The following is a 20,481-nucleotide window of genomic DNA, read 5'->3' on the forward strand; positions in this document are numbered from 1 at the left end:
CCCGGGATGGAAGATTGTGTGTGCCAGACTTCTCTGGAGGCCCCACAGGTGTGAAGAGGCAGCCATGGGCGGGGATGGGGGCTACAGGGCAGCCTGGACATCTGGGGACCTCAGGGTGGAGCTTGGCAGCCAGCTAACCCCCCCTCCACTGCAAGCCCCGGCTTGAACCCCTCAAGAAATGGGGAACTCACTTCCCACTGGGCCACCCACCATGGATGCCTCTTGAGATCTGAGCTCCCCAACCCTTCCTGAGCTCGGCCTCCGGGGAATTCTCACAGCTGGTTCTTGCAGATGCAGAGCAACCACTGCCCTGGACGGCCATCCACAGCCTCTCGGCCTCACTCGAATCCCCAGGAGAGCCCACCGAGGGAGGGCCAGAGACAGCCCACTCACTCACGTATCCGACATTAGGCACCTACTAGAGGCCAGGCCCAGGGCTAGGTACTGGACACATGAAACTGAGTATTTTTGAGGTTTATAGCACCGTCTCAGGTCTCTGGGAAATCACTGCAACTCAGAAATCAAGCGATCTCCCAAGGCCATGCTGCTAGGTAGCAAACAACGCCTGTCCCCGCATCGCTTCCCTCCACAGAACCCCAGATTCCCTGCATCTCCCATCTCTGGCCGGATCACCGGGCATGGAGGATCAGGCCCTGGACTTCTGGGGCCAGAGGCCGGCCAGTTCCCGGGACCTCCTCTCCCTGATTCCTATGCCTTTGGGTGCGGCCCAAAGAATCCTCCCATAACCCCGGTCAGGCAGGAGGCGCCAGCAAGTGCTTGCCCAAGTCAGTAAAACTTTCTGAAAAACCCAAAAGATTTTCTTGGACCAAAGTGCAGGCCTGAAAGGAAATACCTTGATTGCCGAGCTGTACGGGGCACATGGGGCCCCGCGTCTGACGGACACGGGTTTGGGAACCACATGCCCATGTGTCCTTGGGAAGCCTTTCTCGGCTGGCCGCCTCGAGCAAGCATCCAGGACTCGGGCAGCAGGAATGGTCCCCGATCCCATCACCACTGACCACAAACATCCATCCTTAGGAAGCAGGCAGGGCCAGACGGCAGCGGGTAACCCTGGCCTGATGCCCGGAAGGGGCATTCCTTCCCCCACCCCCACCCCCCACCTCACCGCCCATCCAGGTCACAACCGAGCTCCCTGGGTAACGGAGGGGTCAGACGGGAGACGGCTTTGGAAAATCAGGACCAGCCAGAGCCTTGTAGCCCCAGAGAGCGCAGGGAAAGCATGGAGTTGGATATTGCAAGTATACACAGTATATATATTTATCTATACAAGTAAATACGCAGTACATACGCAAGTACAGATACACAGACATCCAGGTTCCGAGCATAACCTCATCCATCTGGCAGGAGAAGCGGTGCTTTCGCAACCCGAGTCTTCTCCCCGTTTAGTGTCCCCGATAGCCAGTGCGCAGTGCCAGGGACACAGTACGTGCTTCCCACACATTTACTAGACGAGACCACAAACATGGACCCAGGGCAGGGTCTGTCCCCTCCGATGCAGGCGACACAACAGCGGGAAAGGCTGCTCCGCCTCCGTCAGAAGGACCCTAGCTCCCGGTTACATTTCTCCAAGTGAAATGAGAGAAATGACCGTAAGAGAGAGATCGCGGGGAATGATGGATATAATGCAGAGCAGATGCAGAGGAGCTTTAATTGGGGTATCTATTTCATACCGCTGGTCTCAACCCTCTCCGGTGAGTAATAAGCTCATTCAAGAGAACTGAATTCCAACTACTTGGTTTTGGAGAGAAATGAATGTTCTTTAAAAAAAAAATCTGGAAAATTAAACCTCAATACGCTCATGCCTTTGAATCTGCCTCTCTCCAAATCAGTGCCATTGTTTGAGCTCCAATCATTTGTCTCCAAGCCAGGGCGAGACACACATTTTGTCAAGAGGGGGGAAGGAGAAGGTAGCCTCTTTTGGGGGGGGGGGCAGGGAGGAGACAGCAGGAAGGAATCCATCCACAGGAGCCAAGGCCTCCCGATACCCCTCCCACAGCGTCGCGGGCAAGCCCATCGCCCCAAACTCACCCGTACGACCACTACTTGCACAGACACGTGCTCGGGGAGACGGATCGGGGCCCTGAAGTGCATGGCCAGGGCCACGAGGAGATGCAGGATGGCCACCAGGTTCTTCCCGTGAATAGCTTGTCAGGGGAGGCAAGAAGGGAGCTGCTTTAGGTCAGGTTATGTGGGAACCCCGAGCCCACGTCCAAAAGGCAATAAAGACACTGTGTCTAAATGAGACCACAGAGAAAAACCATGAGGAAAAGAAAAAAAAAAAAAAAAGCACGGACCACAGAAAAAATGACAACAATGAGCACCTTACGTACTTTTTTCTAATTTTTTCCTTCCTATTGGCTTTACGGTGACCTCTGCAACCACTTTCAGAAGCATAGCATTTGGGGACGCCTGGGTGGCTCAGCAGTTGAGCGTCTGCCTTTGACTCAGGGAGTGATCCTGGGGTCCAGGATCGAGTCCCACATCGGGCTCCCCCATAGAGAGCCTGCTTCTCCCTTTGCCTGTGTCTCTGCCTCTCTCTCTCTCCCTCTGTCTCTCATAAATAAATAAAATATTTTTTTTTAAAAAAAAGCACAACGTTTTGAAAGGGTCACCTGGGTGGTGTCTTTTCCCTTCTTCCTCTGGGGGCCTCCCCTGAGCCACCCAACCAGAAACAGCTCCCCTCCTCTCTGAAAAAAAGGCAATGACAGGTGTGACCCAGGAGCTAACTCCCAAGAGTGGGGACACTGGCTCTGTCCTGTCCTAGATGCCTCTCACAGAGCAGCAGTGGGAACGCAAGCCCAGATGCCACGATGAGTGACAGCACGGAAAGCTAAGGGGACACACTCGGGGACACTACTCACAGTCCACGGTCCACTGGAGCGCCCAGCCGTGGGGCCGCAGCAGGCCGTGCACCGCTTCCAGCACCGTCTGCAGCTTCTGCTTCTGGCCTATCTTAGACTGTGTCACCTCGGCCACGTTCAGCTTGCAGTCTGCCAGCTTTTCTGCAATGAAAAGGACACAAGCAAGATGTGAGGCATCAGGAGGGGTGCCAGAGGGTCTCAGGGTCGCCTGGCCAGCTGACCGCAAGGGGGCCACTCCCCCACCTGCCTCAGGTGAAGCAGAGCATCGCATAGCAGCAGGGCGATGTCAGGATGGGGAGCATGGAACTCCCAGCTTCCTCGTCCTGTGTGTTCCTTGGGAATGTCCTCCAGTGCAAAAGGGGGTGCAGAGTCCAAGGGCAGAACTAGAGGTGTCCCACTTGGGAACATCCTGTGCATATGACATGGAAAAAATGACTCAAGGTGAAGCTGAGAGGCAGGGAAGTGACTCGCAGGGATGGGGACAGGGACAGCCCCACTCTTGTTGCTCTAACAATTGGACACCGCGGTAAGGATGGCAAGATGTTCGCAGACGTCGCCAGGACTTTATCACCGAGAGTGGGCCCAGAGCCACTTGGAGGAACCAGACAGGAACCGCCACATCTGCTCCAGACCCGGCGACTGACCCTGAGCCTGGCCTCGGCCCCACCATGCGGGCCCCCCACCTGCTAAGAGGCCAGGTGAGAAAGGGCTCTAAGACTGGGGTGTCTCCTGATGGGTCTCCTCGGCAAAGCAACAGCAAGTGTCGCAGAACAGGGTGACCTGTTCCCCGGGAGGGTGACCGAGGTGCTGGGCACAGAGCCCGATCGACTTCGAGCCAGGAGCCAGCTGCTAGCCGAGGCATGGATGGGAGCAACAGCGTAAAAGCAGTGGGATCCAGGCTGGTCACAGGGAGGGGGGGCTCCCATTTTGCAAGTGGGCCTCAGCAAAACTGTGTGTGCGGCCTTTTCTCTGGAGACCTGCTAATTCAGCATTCTCTCTGAGCGTCCTCTCCTCCCTCAATTAGAACAAGAGCAAGCGGTTCTGATGGTCCCTCCAGGATAAGATCATTATAGGGCAATGCCTGTGGGGTTTGAGATGCTCGCTCCCTCCCTCCCTCAGCTCACCAAAAAGTTATACCAGCACCTTCTGTGCGCCAGGTGCTGGCCTGGGGCTGCACGCAGCACAGACAAGGGGCTCCACAGTGGAGAGGCAGCCCCACCTCGCTAACATCAGGTCGGCAGCCGTGAATGCTAGAAGCAAAACAAAGCAGCTCCACCACATGCATCCTGCAGGGGCTGGAAGTGGTTCCCGATTATGTATTTTGATGGCCCCTCTGCACCTAATAGGTCTTAGCTGGATAAGCCACAGCTGTTCCATATGAACAAGCTGAAAATACACAGCAGGTCCCCCAGGTGTTAAGGGTGGAGCGGGGACATCCTGGGGAAGGAAGGGGTGGGTTTCAGAGTCGGGTGGTCGGAGAGCCAGGGAGCCCGGCACGCCTCTGCTGTCCCCGCCACTGGCCAACCCTGCAGACCCTGGGGCCTGAATGTGGCCATGGTGTCTGGAGGAGGAGGAGTGATGGAGAAGGCAGGCAACTGCATCAGGCTGTTAGGGCTGTGGTCACACAGCACCACAAACCTGGGGCATAAACAATGCAAATGTACTTGCTCTGGATCCTGGAGGCTAGAGGATGGGGGGGGGGGTGCAGGGCTGGCGTCTCCCCAGGCCTCTCTCCTTGGCCTGCAGACGGCCATCTCCACCCTGTGTCCCCACACGGCCATCCCCCTGTGTGAGTCTGTGTCTTGATCCCCTCTTCTTAAAAAGGACACCAGCCATATGGGTTTAGGGCCCAGCCCCAACAACCTCATTTTAACTTACTGACTTCTAGAAAGTCCCGGTCTCCAAATACAGTCACAGGCTGAGGTCCTAGGGATTAGGATTTTGACTTATGAATTCTAGGAGGGGCGTGGACAACACAATTCAGCCCATGACAGGAACCAGGGAGGCTGGTTGTGCCTGGGTGCTGCCTGGGGCTGGCCCCAATGGCTTTGCCATGCAGGAGAGAATAAAACAGCTGGCTGCCCACATCACCAGGCATCTCTCTGCCTACGGATGGGCTGTGGGGGCGGCTCAGGGCTTTGCCGGCTTGGCTCTGGCCTCACCTGCCTTCACCACACAGAAAGGGACAGGAAGGTGGGGGGGATTCTCAGATGTGTAGGGCAAACGCGGGGAGGCCAAATGGGGAGCTGTGAACACTCCTCGTGCAGGGACGGGCCTGCCTTCTGCAAGGAGAAGGGAGTGCCGGGAGTTAGAAGCAGGACGACAGCCAGCGAGCCAGCCCAGGAGCTCCCAGGGACCCCAGCGTGGGCATCCGCCCTCAGCCCAACGGTCCACCTTGCGGAAGAGTTACACCCATGGAAACCTGCCGTGTGGCAGTCGGCAGCTGCTTCCATAGCCTGCTCTCAAGAAGAAGGACACACCCAGGGTCCTGCTGGTGACCCGCACCTGGCGATCTCACGTGGCCAAATCCACAGGTCCACTCTGTGTCCTCACCCCCTCACCCCCACATCCTTGGAACGCCCTTGCTCTACCCTCCAGAGCGCAGCGCTCCCCTGGTGCCTACTCCCTCTTGCAGCTGGACCCTTCAGGCTCCTTCGCTGGCTCCTCCTCCTTGGACCCCTTGCTGACCACCCAGGGCCTGGGCCGCAGACCTCTCTTCTCTCTAGATGCACAGGAGCCAGCTTCAGCCTTGGCACTCAGCCACGATCGCCTTTTTTGGCTTTGGCTTCTGCTTCTGGAGGCAGTGAAGAGCAGACTGTCTACGTGGGTGTCATTCCTGGTAACCCTGGGCTCGAGGACGTGCGATCACACAGGTCACTGCCGCGCCCGGTGTCAGCAGAGAGACACCAGCAGTGACGCAACCAGGCAAGGCACGCCGATTTTCTACTAAGATCCAAATACCCTCCTCCACTGTTCTCCTCAAACCGCGGAGGATGTCAAACCACTTGACATACGAGAGATTTAGGATCCACACGGGATGGGAGGCAGCTACTCCGTGATACAGAAGCTGCCCGAGCCAGAGGCAGCCTCATGTGACACTCTGTGGGTGACAGCCCACACTGCACGACTGGCGACACCATCTGCTTCAGAGCAAGCGTGGCATGTGCCCGGGCCAGCTGAAGAGGGGACCAAAAGGATGTGCCTTGAGGTGCACGAATTCTTAGCTCCTACCTGCTCTAAAGATGCCCCTGCCACCCGGCACCTGGGAGGCGCCAGCAGCGTTTACAGACAAATTCAGAGCCTGTCCTGTGATCCGGTGACGGGGTGCCAAGCACCCCCCCACCGACACTTGCTAGAACTCAGGCTTGGAACACGATTTTTTTTCCCCCAAGCAATGGGGTGAATGAAGCAAGCCACATGTGCGTGCAAAAGCATCGGAAGGAAAACATTTAAGCATGTGCCGCGCTCTTAAGTTTGCTTCTGAAAATGCTAGGAAGCGTCTCCCTCGGGAAGTGAGCAAGCCACTCGCTAGAGGGGCCGTTTTAATAAGTCAGCGGCGTCACCCACAGCCAACTCTTCGGGTCCAAGAGCCGAAGGGGAGCTGAGTCTCCACCTCAGGCAAGGAAGACAGCTGGTCACCCAGGCAGCTCCCCCATCAGAGCAATCCTTGCTGGCGGATCCTGAGCTCCAGGCTGCTCCCCGCCCCTTCTCTAGGTCTGTCACCCCAATTGTCCGGTTTAACGATCCTGAGGGCAACCCAGCCTCCGACAGGGCTGAGGATGACCCTGGGAGTGACCCACCAACCACTCAAACACCGTGACTCTGACCGATACTGTTTTTGATCACGTGTACTTGGCGTACAGCTATTGCATTCGTTTCAGGTGTACAATAGGATGATTCAACCTGGACATTATCAATTAACAAAGTCGTGATGATTATTAACAATCCTGATATCATTTCAGATTTATTCTTGTACCACGGAAGTCATTCTAAGGTGGGGATTCCTGGCTCAGCTAAAAGCTCAGAAATCCTTGGCCATTCGGCATTCGGCCAAATAACGAACCTGGAACACCCTGTCCAGGTGAGGCTGCCGGGGACCGTGGCGTTGAACTTCACCTCTGTGCTGCCGAGCTCCACCCTCACCCGGCCCCCGAGTCGGGTTGAAAGGGCCCCAGCTGCTGCAATACCCACCTCCTCGTTCCCCACCCCCCTCGCTCCTCCCAAGAGGCTCCTGGTTCCCCGGCTCTCCGGCCACAAACCTGGCTGTCAGCTTTGAGTCCTCTGGCAGCTCCAACCCCCAAGATCTCTCCCGGGGTGTGCACTGCTGCCCAGGTCTGAGCCGCTTCATCTGAGGCCCGGGCTGCTACAACAGCCTCCTGAATGATCTCAGCGCCTACTCCCGACCCCTCCCTTCTGTACCCTGATGCCCGGGTGACTTTTTAAAATGCGTGGCTCCAATCATGTCACGGCCCTGCTCAAAACCTCTAGTGGCTCCCTGTCACTTGGAATAAAGGGCTTCGTCTACTAGGGCTGGATGTGACCTGGCCTCTCGTCCATCTTCCCAGCCTCGTCCAGCAGCCCCCACCACCTCTCCCCCACCTCCTGCAGCCTCCTTTCACTGGTCTTGAAACACGACAGACTCTTCTCACTCCAGAGTCTTGGCCTGGACTGTTCTTCTGAGGCTGGCGGTGGTGCAGACATCTGCTCAGATGTCCCCTTCCAGAGGGGCCGCCCCCACCGCCCAGATCCTCTCCATCCCGGGACCCTCTGGCTTCCTTCCTAGCACGTGCCACTCTCTCCGAGCAACTATCTGTGTCCTGTGACATTTCTCGTTCTTCCCTCTGCCAGAATGTGGGGGGGTCAGGTGGGTGAGGGGGACACCCTCCCTCTGGTTACCACTGCACCCCCAGAGCCCAGATCCACACCTACCACAAGGTGAATCTTCGAATAACCAAGACAAACACAACTTTTTCCCTCCAAATGTATTTTGTGGGGACAGGCTGAGTAAGGGCATGACAGGTGGGCCACCATCACCAATCGCATGTCTTTCAGGGCAAGTTACATGAGGCAGGAGGGCTGACCCGTGGAGAAAGAGGCACCGTTCTTGCCCCATCTCCCCATCCCCATGAGACAGTTCTGGAAGCTGGGCATGGCCTGCTGCAACCCAGGAGCCACCCTCTGGGAGCATGGTCTCAGGGAGGCAGCTCTAAGGCGACCCTTGGGACATGTGACCCATGCCACCATGCAGAGCATTGAGTGGCTCCTCCCCAGGACGACCCCACTGCAGCCTTTTGCTGGGGACGCCCGTGGACTCACCCAAGAGCTTCTGAAGCACCTGGCCATCGTAAAGGTCCTCCTCCAGCTGCTTCACAATGATCCTCTCCTCCACCAGGACGTCATTGATCCAGTCGATGAGAACCTGGGGACAAGTAGCATTACAGCCTCACTGGCCACACCACGCAGACCAGGGCAAGGGCCAGAGCAAGCCCAGGACCTGAACACTGCTGGACCCTGAGATGTGCCCTGGCACAGCAGACAGACAGAAAGGGAAAGATGCACCCTGGGTTACCAGACTTCCCCTGGGACATCACGAGAGGACAGGAAGGGGGCAGCCACCACAGTGACCCAGGCATCCTCCTGGCAGGAACCTGGGTAGAGGGGGACACTCTCGGGAAAAGGAAATGATGATGCTTGTTCACTGTGCCTCGGAGAGGGGGTTACATGAGTAATAGTAACAGCACTGTCCCGCGTGGCCCGAGGCAGGACAGGTGGACCATAAAACGTCCATCCCTCCCCTCCCATAGGATCTGCACCAAAGCAGCTCGCATCACTTGAGCCTAGAGCCGTGGAGAGAAGGCGGTTCCCTATGGCCCATTACACAAGCTCCGAGCTCCTATTCTTTTCAACAGCTTTATCAAAATAGAATTAACATACTATATGATTCAGCCTTTAAAGTGTGCAATTTGGTGGTTTTTTGTCTTCACCCAATCGTGCTCCCGATGCCACAATCAACTGGAGAACAGCCTAATCTCCCCAAAAGAAACCCATGCCCAGTAGCAGGTGCCCCCACTCCCCCTCCCCAGTTCCTCCCACCACACAGCTATGTTCGCAATCTGCAGATTAGCCTATTCTGGATGAATTCATATAAATGCAATTTCAGGGACACCTGGGTGGCTCAGCGGTTGAGAGTCTGCCTTCGGCTCAGGGCATGATCCCGGGATCCTGGGATCGAGTCCTGCATCGGGCTCCCTGCATGGAGCCTGCTTCTCCCTCTGCCTGTGTCTCTGCCTCTCTTTCTCTCTCTCTCTCTCTCTCTCCCTCCCTCTCTCAGTCTCTCATGAATAAATAAATAAAATCTTGTAAAAAAAATGCAATTTCATGCAAATTGCATTTCATATAAATTCATATCAATTCTATTGCACCTGACATGCGATCTTCTCTGTCTGGCTTCTGTCACTGGGCATGAAGTGTTCAAAGCTCATCCACGCGGAAAACATGCATCGGTCCATCTTTCCTTCCTGCGGCGGGATGACATCCAGGCATATGGATCTATTGCATTTCACAGATCCACCTGCCAGCTGATGGGCATCTGGGCCATTGCCACTTTTCGGCTTTGGGGAGTCACACCACTGTGAAAGTGGGCACCCCAGTGTTCACATGGACGCACGCTCGTTTCTGTAGGCCAAAAGCCTTCCGCTGGAGACTTTTCTTAACAAGGTCTCCATTCTCTTATAACCAGCAACATGTTATAAAAGGAGATGGAGGGATCCCTGGGTGGCGCAGCGGTTTGGCGCCTGCCTTTGGCCCAGGGCGCGATCCTGGAGACCCGGGATCGAATCCCACGTCAGGCTCCTGGTGCATGGAGCCTGCTTCTCCCTCTGCCTGTGTCTCTGCCTCTCTCTCTCTCTGTGACTATCATAAATAAATTAAAAAAAAATTTTTTTTTTAAAAAGTTTAAAAAAAAAATAAATCTTAAAAAAAGGAGATGGAGAAAACAGGGCCCCGATCGGCCAGGCCTGCTCCAGGCGCTTCTCCACAAAATAAAATGGACACCTGAACGGACGTGATCAAAATAGCATAGGATTCTCCTGTGCAGGCAAAGCTGATACAACCACCTAATTGGTCTCAATAACCTCACGGAAGTGGGGGGTCTACTGCCCCTCAAAGATGAACAAAAGGGCACCAGTCCGATACACTGTTCTTTGTCACTCTCTGCAATAGATGCAACCTGCAAAATCGGACACAGAGCAAATTTCTGTGAAGCATCTTCTATTTCCCCACTAACTCAAAAATATTAAATCAGACCCACAATCCCAAGAAGAATAGAGGTAAACATAAATTAAAGGCAGGTGTGGAGGAAGAAAGAAAGTGTGAGCAGCCCTATGGCATTAGGTTTCGACAAAGCCATCCTGAAAGGTCAGCAAGATGGAGCCAGCGCACCCACACTGTCCCTCCCTCCCTGTCCCCAGGGCCAGCCGCCTGGGTTCAGGGTCTGGCCTGGGGGTCTAGCAGCTGGACCTCAATCCCGGGGCCAGGACATGACCACACCTTCAGCCCCCAGCTGAGCTGCCTCCCCTCCCGCCTCCTAGCACTCTCCTCCAGAGCTCAGCCAGCTGTGCCCTCCTCTCTCTGACCTCCCTGAACTGAACCACCCCCTGAACCAATGCAACTTCCAACTGAGCGTCTTGCCGCCTTGCTGGGGCTCTTCACATACCCCTATGCTCCTCTCTGCCTCAGGACCTTGGCATGTGCCATTCCTTCCAACCTAAACTGCCTGGCCAGCTCTCACGCATCCTTCAGATCTCAAGCTTCTGTATCATTCTCTGACCACCCCGCCCCACCCAGGCCACATGCCCCAAAACCCTCTCACCACACTCACGCATCGTTTCCCTGACCCTGTTCACATGAACAATGGGAACACATCTTTCCTTGTAATGAGCTCCCCCACTGGACCCGAAGCTCTCTGAGGGTGGGAATTATGGCACCAGTGGCTCCGCCGTCCCCAGCCCTCGGGGCTCACTGCCTGGCGCTGGCACTCTGTAAACAGCCACCAAGTTGATTGATGAATTGACTGAGCACCCATTATGCGCCAGGCTCTGCGAAAAACGAGACAGATGGGGCCTCTGTTCTTACATTCTAACCCGACATGAAAAGATAAACAAATATACCCACTTTCAGACTGTGATCAATGTTGGGTGTTTTTTTTTTTTCATGATCAATGTTATAGAGAAAAACAAGGCAAGGTACAGTGGAGACGCCTGACAGAGACACTGAGCCAGGCGATGATGGTTGACGCCAACAGCGATGGGTTCTATGGATGGTGCATGCCCAGACTGATAGGATGGGGTAAGAAGGACCCTTCATCTCTCTGGTGTTCCTCCTAAAGCCTGTTACCCTACTCTAATCCGGAGAAAAACAGCAGACAAATTCCCATAGAGGGGCATTCTATGAAATTCCTGATCAATACTCGTCAAAACAGGCAAGGTCATCACAAACAAGGAAAGTCTAAGAAAGTGCCAGAGCCCAGAGGGGCTAAGGAGACAGGACGGCGCACAGTAATGTGGGATCTAGATGGGGTCCTGGGCCGGATGAAGAAGGGAAAAAAACAAAGAAATCTGAATAAAAGGTGGATGTTAGTTAACAACAATATATTAATACTGAATAAATGTGCCATGTTGATATAAGATATTAACAGAGGAAATGAGGTGTGGGTGGACGGGAACTCTCTGTACTCTCTTTTGCTATTTTTCTATAAATTTAAAACCATTTGGAAAATCAAGTTTATGGGAAAAACTAAGGGTTTGGGGATAGAGAGGGTATAGTGGCCATCAGGGACCAGGAGGTCAGGGGGCGTCTCAGAGCAGGTGACATCTGAGCAGAGATAGGAAGGAGGATGGGGATGAACCTCAAGGCCACCTAGGACCAGCAGGGAGGTGCCAGGTCGTGGAACTGGGGCAGGAGGACCGGGGGAGGGTGATGCCAGCCCCGGACGCCCACCTGTCCTCGAGGGCAGCGGCCGTGAAGTCACTTGGGGCAGCGGATGAGGAGAGTGACTGTGGGTACCAGTGGGACAGGAATGCACCCAGACCAAGAGATGGAGGGAGGTGGGGAGCAGCCGGGCAGGTGCATGAGGCGTCTCCGTGGTGCTGAGGTCCCTGGAATGATGTGAGAAGGCCAGAGGGAGACCTGTGCCGTGGGCTGGAGGCACCAGGGAGGAAGAAGAGAACAAACAGGGGGAGACAGTCAACAGTACAAGCAGGAGGGAAAGGTCTAGAAGTAGCTGGGAGCATCTGGAGCTGGGAGGACATCTGGCCCCTCATGCCCCAACCTCCATGGGGTGAGGCAGAGACTCACTGAGCCATCGGACCCCATCATGCACCCTGCCGGGGCCCCAGTTACACGGCTGCAGGGTTGGATTCAGGGATCACAGGAAGGCCTGCCCCACACCTGCCTCCCCCTGGCCACCAGCAACCTGGCTCCTGGCAGGAATGCCCTCATCCTGGATCCCTTAATCCCACAAAGCTCTACTGTGGCCCTTTTATCAGCAATTTTACAGCGATTATTGGGGCCAAGTGACAGCATTACACTCACCAGCTATTGCTGAGCACCGTCCTCGTGCCAGGCTGTGGGGGGCAAAGGTGTCCCCGACCCCCAGAAGTCGACGCTCTAGCTGGGAGATGGGCAGGGATGAGTTATGAGCCTGAGCAGAGGAACGGCAAAATCCGGGCCATGGAGGCTCAAACCTGCGCATCTGACGTCTCAGGGAAGGGGAGGTGTGCAGGAGGTAAACCTGGAGCAGGCAGGTCAGGGGGCCCGGGCGCCCACAGAGAACCACCTCCTCACTGCGCTGCTGAGGGTCCGGGCACGATTCCACGTACCAAGCTCTCTCAGGACCGAGGATGGGATGCTTCTCCCCTGAGACCCAGAGACCTGGAATGCCCCCCACTATGGCTCTCCAAGGCGGACCCACCTCCTGGTCCCCGAACCCACTCCCACAGCCACAGAACTGAGACCCCTGTGGCTATGCCCCTCCGTGGGGGCCTGTTCTGGCCACTTAATGAGATTTTTACTGATGTGTGTTTTTTGCAAAGTGTGTTATTTAAACTTCAGAGATAAAAATGAGTGCGGGGACACGAGGCAGGGCAACCCTAACACCCATTCTTGGCCTCAGAGCCTTCCCCGACCTGGATCCCCTCTCTGGCCAGTCTTTCCCTACCAAGTTCCCACAATCCTCCCAGCCTGTCCTGCTGCCAGCCTCTTGTTTAGATGCAGATCTTTGGCTCCTGCACCTTCTCACCTGCCCCGGGGCCACCCCTCACTTCACAGCAGCCACAAGGGGCTGACCCTGGACCTCCCCACAGGCAGACTGAGCGCTCCCTGAGGCCAGGGATGGCACCTGCTACTTCAAACTCCCCACAGCACTCAGCAAAGCCCCAAGCCCTAAAAATATCCTAAATACCAGGTAAGTGACGACTAATCACGTTCCTCATGTTGTCTCTAATTTTTGGCTAATAGCTTAAACGACTTTGTAAGCAGAATTTTAAAACGCCCCCTACGATCCCAGCCTGCTATGCGCAGGTCCCTGTCACCCTTGGGACCGTGAAGACAATGGTTTGCGTCTCACGATTAGGCTGTTCCAGGACCCACTTGACCTCAAGAAAGAAAGATTATTCAGGTGGGCCTGACCTATGCACATGAGCCCTTTGAATCTGGACCTAGAGGTTAGGGACCACAGGCCAAGAGAGGGGAAGCAAGGCGGAGAGTCTCCGCTGCTGGCTCTGAAGGCAGCAGACCCACCTGGAGAGGAGGGGCCTCGAGGGGCAGAGAGCTGATTCTTCCCCAGAGCCTCCAGAAAAGAACTCAGCTGGGGACACCCCGAGCAGAGAACCCAGCCACACCACGCTGGACCTCTGACCTGCAGAACTCTAAACGGAGCGTGCTAATAAACGGAGGTTGCTTTAAGCAGCTGAATTGATAATTAATCACACATCAACAGAACCTAATCTGAAGGGCATTGGCTACCACAACTTTCAAGCATCAGCCTCCTATGCAAGCACCACTACCACCACCCACAAAACCTAGGGCCCGTACTTGAGGTCTGGCTCCCCCTGCATTTTAGCTGTGTGCCCCCTAGCCAGTCGCTTAACCTCTCTGGTCCTCAGAGTCTCCATTAAAAAGAAAACAAATCAAAAGAAAAATTAAAAAAAAAAGAAAGAAAAAAGATAACAAATCAATTTCTATCTCTGTGTGCATCGTGTGTGACCCAGCTATTCCAGTTCCAGAAGTTTCTGCTGAGGTACTAATCCAAATGTGCCCCTAGGCATTTACTACCGTGGAACGATGCCAAATCTTGTGTAGGGAAAGCTATATACACAAAAGACAGAGCCCGAAGGGACACAAATAAAACCAAATTACCTCTGCCTTCTGTTTGATTTTTGTCTCCCAGGTTTTCAGCAGTATATGCTGCTGTGGTAGTTAGAAAAAGTAATAATAAATACCCTTTTAAAAAAATCACTGTCCAGATGGTTTCTTTGCAGAAATTGACAAGCAGATCCTAAAACGCATATGGAAACCCAAGGGCTCCCAAATAGCCAAAACAATCTCAAAGAAGAAGAAAAGACTCGGAGAACTCACACTTCCTGATTTCAAACGTAACCAAAAAGCTAAGGGAATAAAAACACGTGACGCTGGTGTCAGGACAGACACAGAGATTTCTTGGCTAGGACACCAAAAGCACAAACCACAAAAAGAAACAAAAGATAAACTGGACTTAACAATAAAAACTTTCATCCTTCACAGGATAACCAGCAAGAAGGTAAGAAGCCCGCCAAATGGGAAAAGATTTTGCTAAATCCTCTGAGACAGGCTCTGTACCTAGAACATGAGAAGTGCTCTTACGACTCAACAATAAAAAGACAACCAATTTTAAAACGGGCAAAAGAGCCGGAGAGACATTTCTCCAAAGCAGCACACGCATGCCCGATGCATGAAAAGGTGGCCAACATCACCAGCAACTGGGCAAATGCAAATCAAAGCCACGGTGAGATGCCAGGTCATGGCAACTCGGGTGGCGAGCACGAAAAAGATGCGCAATAACAAGCGTCGGCAAGGATGTGGGGACACTGGGAACCTTTCCCATGTCGCTGAGGGGATGTAAAATGGTACAGCTCCCCACAGGGAGCCTGCTTCTCCCTTTGCCTGTGTCTCTGCCTCTCTCTCTCTCTGTGTCTCTCAGGAATAAATAAATAAAATCTTAAAAAAAAAAAACAAAAAACAGTGCAGCTGCTCCGCAGAACAGCCTGGCAGTTTCCCAAAAGTTGAGACAGAGAATTATCATCCGACCCCACAATCTCATGCCCAAGTTCGCACTGGAGAACTAAAAACACCTGTCCGCGCAAAAATCTCGTACACGGATGTTCTAAATATTCACTATTCAAGACCGTGAAAAGGCGGAAACAACCCGAGGTCCACCCGCCAACAGATGAAGGTCCCTCCATACAGTAAATAGTATTCGGCCATAAAACGGAACCAAGTACTGACACCTGTTACGGACAAACCTTTCCATCACACCAAGGGATAGAAAAAGACCACAAAAGGCCACCGACTGGGACACCTGGATGGCTCAGCGGTGGAGCGTCTGCCTTCGGCCCAGGGCGCAACCCCAGGGTCCTGGGATCGAGTCCCGCATTGGGCTCCCCGCAGGGAGCCTGCTTCTCCCTCTCCCTGTGTCTCTGCCTCTCTCTGGGTCTCTTAGGAATAAATAAATAAATCTTAAAAAACAAAATCTACTGAGGCGACGGTCGCATGACTCTGGGAGGAGACTCATGACCACTGATCTGCTCGGGGTGCGAATTCTGTCTCACTGAGGTGGCCGTTCGGTTAATCTCTGGGATGCAGCTATGGACGCCGACTTCTGCGGGGCTGTTGTGAGGCTCGTCAGGTGGTGTGGCTGGCAGTTCCAGGCCCCCACGGTGATCTGAGCAGATGTTCGCGTGGCCATCCCTGGAGCACTCTCGTGTCAAAGGCACCTTCCTGATTTACTCAGCATGACCAGCGGCACCTAGTATATGCCAGGCAGCCCCTCCGCCCCGTCCCAATCCCAGACATGGGAGATAATGAACATGACCTAATCTCTGCCCCACGTGAAGCAGTTAAGGTGTCACAGCAGCTTACTGGCAAGGGCATGTGCAGGAAGGGTCCACAAGAGGACACAGGAGCCAGGCCCATGTGGTCCTTCCTCAGCTACTAGAAAGAGCTGGTCCCCACCCTGCTAGGGAGTCTCAGACCCTGCTACCTCTCTGATCTTATCTCTAACCACCATGCCCCTTGTCCACGAGGCTCCTGCCACACTGCCGTCCTTGCACATGCCAATCACGTGCATACCACAGGACCTTTGCACCTGCTCTCGCCTCTATGGTAACATTCTTGCTTACAGCTCTCCATTCAAACGCCACCTCCCTGACCACCATACCTAGAACAGAGGGAGAGGAGAAGTGCCTACCCGCTTCTTGTTTTAGCTTCCATCGAAGCACTCGTGGCCATCTGACCATATGTTCTTTCACCAAACCTATCTCCCCAGCTGGCCTCTCTGCTCCACAAGGGCTGGACCTTTGTCTCACTCAATGACACATTCCCCAGCGCCTACATTTGGATCAGACCCACGGAAGGTGCTCCTGCAACCTGCAGCAGCGCTGCCTATAGGCCTGGCCGGTCTCTTGGGCACACAGACATCTGGTCCCAGAGGCTGCCTGGCCTGGAGCTCAGTCCTGCCAGAAAATACAACTGACATTGTTTCTACTACAAAGAAATGAAAACTTAAAAATAAATAATAAATAAAAATAAAATAAATAAAAATCCCATCCAATCGCTGATCTGATCCATTATAAAACAGGACAGAAAAGGGATGAAAATCACACTCCCCACAGCAGATTGCAGGGGTCGGCTCCGGGGAGCCAAAGCAATCCGGCCTCCAATTTTGCTGCCGTCCCCCCGCGGAGACGTGACCTCCCCTGGGACACCACAAAGCAAACACCATCCTACGTCCCTGCCCGTCCGTCTTAATCCTGTTCCCACACGAGACTTCTTAAAGATAGCACCCCATCGCTGCTTCCCGGACGTGCTCATTTGCAAACCCCAAATCCTGCAGGCAAATGTCTGGGACATACATTAATGATGCCCTTGGCGTGTGTTGTTTCACAGGCTGGCCTTCAGCAGAATAAAAAAAAAAATCACTTTCCCTCTGGTTCCTTGTGAACGATAATCAGGATCTGCGGCCTGTCTCCCCCAAAGCTATGACAGTTATGTTTTAATCACTTCCAAACAGGCTCCTTGCCGCTTAATCCGCTGAGGCAGGCTGGGCTGCAGGCCGGGAGGGGTGGGGGGTGCCGGCCAGAGCTGGGGGCCAGAGCTGGGTGCTGGGCCGGGACGCATCGCAGGGGCATCGCCACGCACCCTGGGCTCCTGCAGCACCGTCTTCCGCCCAGAGGATCATTTTCCTGCAGCCGGTTTTCTTCACGGGGACGCGGAGAGGAAGCAAACCGAGCTTAACAACCAGGAAGAGTCTTGTCCAATAAACTGGGAAATGAGATGTGAAATCCGCTCGCAGGGAGAAATGTGTACCCCGGTTAACGACATGGGCAGCCCGCCTTGGACCAGCCAGCGTGCCTGCAAGCATGCAAGCCTTTCTCTTCTCTGGCTCTTCCTTCTGGAAGGCATGACAACTGCCGCGTTGTCTTTCGAGGATCATTAAAAATATAAAGCATCTCCTCTGGAGGCTGCCGCCTGCCCGGGCCACGCAGGCAGTTCCCTCATAAGGAGTCCAGGGAGCTTCTGGAGGATGCTGGGGACCCCAGCGCAGAGGGAGAGGATGGTGCGGGAAGTCGCTCAGGACGCGCGTGCCCACCTCCCAAGCCCAGTCGCAGGCCTGGCCGTGCACCCCCGGCCCCCCGGCCCTCCCCAGGCCGCACCTGCCGCAGCGCCTGCCAGACGGCAATAACGGGGACTCTTGCAGGTGACCTGCTGCACCCTCGCAACACCGCTGTGCTCCCCCATCATCTGGGCCGGGATTGGAGTCAAGGCAGCCAGACCCCAAGCACGCCTCGCCCCTTCAGCCCTTAACGTCACACTACGCACAACAGATGCTCAAAGACAATTTTTGGATGAGCGGCCTCATTCTTCCTGCCTGGCTTAGGTGGAGCCAGGGTTCTTTTTTTCTAGGAAGCAGAGGGCAGCTCATGATATTTTAAACGGTGACAGTCCTGGGGCGGGGGGGGCAGAGGGGCTAAGTCTAGGACAGGGAGGGAGACAGGACAGGGGCCAAGATAAGAGGTAACAAAGGAGCAGATGATAAAGAGCAGAGCATGAAAACAAGGGGGCTGACGGTGCTTCCACAGAATCATCCTTCGGTGCCCAGGCTGGGACGTGGCCAGGGGGTCAGGGTGCCAGCCAACCTCACCCCTGACCTGCTTGGGCTCGTGTGTGGTCCACACTTCCCACTGAAAACCCCGTTTCTGAGCAGAGAACCTCTGCAAAGAACCACCGGCAGGTGCCCTTTGCTGAGGCCTCCTCCTCAGACATGATCAGCCAGCGGTGTGGACAAGGAGAGACCATGGTGCAGAAAGGGGGTCAGAGAAGCAGTAAGGATCATGCAGGTCAAGTGCATGGAACTCCAAGATTGGCCACCCACAGCCCCGGTTCCCAACAGGGGGAACCTTTGGGACCACCTGAGTCAGCATCCAATTCACAGGTGCCCCCCAACCCCTACCCCAGGCTCCCCAACTCTGTAGGTCTTGTCCCTCAGCCGCACGCCCTCGCAGGTGGTTCCAACACACAACCTCATGCTGCTGCTGCCCGTCCAGCCCCCTCACCCGTTCACTGCTCACCCTGCAAGTGGGAACCCGTGCCACCACGTGCGGGCACGTCCCCCCCAGCACTGGGGACGCGGCTGGGAGCGGAATGATGAGGCTCACTGCGCGGGACCCCCTTCCAGAGGGAGGAGATGAGTAAATGCACGGTTCCAGGCCACACGGGGTGTCGGCAGGGGCAGGGAGGGAGGGAGCCAGCCAGGACAAGGAGGTGGGGTGTGGATGGAGCGCAGGGCCAGGGTGAGAGGGCTGGAGAATGTGTGTCTGCGGAGGGAGCATCACAAGAACACGGACACGTGGAGAAGAGGTCTCGGGCCTGGGGCTGCAAGTGCACAGGCCAGGTGCAGGCCGGCCTGGGCCTCAGCCTCTGGCGGGTGGTCTCCGGGGCCCCTGGAGCATCCTGCCGGGTGGTTTACACGGGGGCTTTGGGATGGCCACAAAGGACCAACGTGGCTTAGGGCGGGGGCTTTGGGCCACACTCTATTCGCCACGTGGGAGGGCTGGAGACAGGTTGGCCCCGGAGGGCAGTCAGGCAAACTGTGGGATGGCTCCCCCATAACCACGCTGGACCACGAGGCTCAGGGAGCTTCCCTGGCTAGCAACGCTCAACAATACCATCATATCAGTGCCACTAAGTGACACTGTGCATGAGGCCACCAGGAGAAGACACCTGGAAGTGCCACGTTCGGTGCCCCCCTGGGCCTGCCCTATCTGCGTCCTCCCTCAGCATCCTTGCACCGTGATGACACATGACCGGGCATGTGGCAGCACATGGTGAGTTCCAGGAGTCTTTCTAGTGTCAAACCTACAAGTCGTCCTGATGACCCCAAACGTGTAATCAGTGTCAGAAGTGAGGGTGGGCTTGGGGGACCCGCCTGCCTGACCTCACACCTGGGTGAGCACATGCTCAGCGGCAAGGAGGCCGGTGGCGCCAGCACAGCAAGCAAAAAGGGAAGGTGTTGGAAGTGATGCGGGCTGGGCTGCCCCCCACCCACATCACCCCCCGCCCCGGGACAGGCCGTGGTGCCAGCCGCCTGTCCCAGGAGAGGATGGCGGGCTGCCCCCAGCCCCCCGCCCAGCGAGGGGATGCTGAGGGGAGCAGACCTCGACTCGGACACCCCCAGGCTGCACAGCCTGCAGCCCACTCGCCTGGTGAACGTGCGTGAACCCAAGGCAGCCAAAGCTCAGCTCCAGCATCCCCCATGCCACCGCCTGCATGTGTCTCTGTTGAAAAAGGCTCTCGCTGGTGAGAACTAATATTTCCCGCACGTTCCCGCACGCCGCCACTACAGCTACCAGCAAGGCGCAGCCAGCCAACCCAGCGCACCCGTCTTGCTTGCTGCGTTAACGCTCACTTTGGAAAATGCTTGATGAAGTGAAAAATATGCCGCCAGCCTGCCTTGAGATGCTGCTGCCTGCAGTCTGAAAGCAGTCAGAACCTTCCAGAAATTGCCTGTCTCCTGGCACATGCACTCCAGGCTAGCGGGAGGGCCGCAGGAGCAGACCTCAGAGTCTCACAGCTGGTCCTTCCAGGAACCAGGTGGCCAGCAGACCCAGCCGCTTGGGGGCAGCAGTTTGGGGAAGGCAGGTGACTTAGCCTGGTGTCCCAGTTTCCTATGGCCACTCTAACGAAGGACCACAAATCTGGTGGCCGCCACAGCCGCAGGGTACTGTCTTACGGCCCTGGAGGTCAGAAATGCAAAGTCAGCCACACAGGGCTCCGGCCACTGGGTGTT

The 20,481-nt window shown here is 55.4% G+C and overlaps 1 protein-coding gene across 2 annotated transcripts in view; it reads right to left on the minus strand.

The window, feature by feature from the left end:
* PARVB (parvin beta) overlaps positions 1-20,481 on the minus strand; it is a 97,761-nt gene that overhangs the window by 24,386 nt on the left and 52,894 nt on the right. For both annotated transcript variants that reach the window (XM_072741074.1, XM_072741073.1), the window contains exons 4-6: positions 8,199-8,301; positions 2,883-3,023; positions 2,050-2,165 (exon numbers count right to left, since the gene is read on the minus strand). In XM_072741074.1, the coding sequence (XP_072597175.1) occupies positions 2,050-2,165; positions 2,883-3,023; positions 8,199-8,301 (360 nt within the window). The remainder of the gene's footprint in view (positions 1-2,049; positions 2,166-2,882; positions 3,024-8,198; positions 8,302-20,481) is intronic.

The sequence above is a fragment of the Vulpes vulpes genome, chromosome 16 (genome assembly GCF_048418805.1).
Source record: "Vulpes vulpes isolate BD-2025 chromosome 16, VulVul3, whole genome shotgun sequence".
NCBI classification, from domain to species: Eukaryota; Metazoa; Chordata; class Mammalia; order Carnivora; family Canidae; genus Vulpes; species Vulpes vulpes.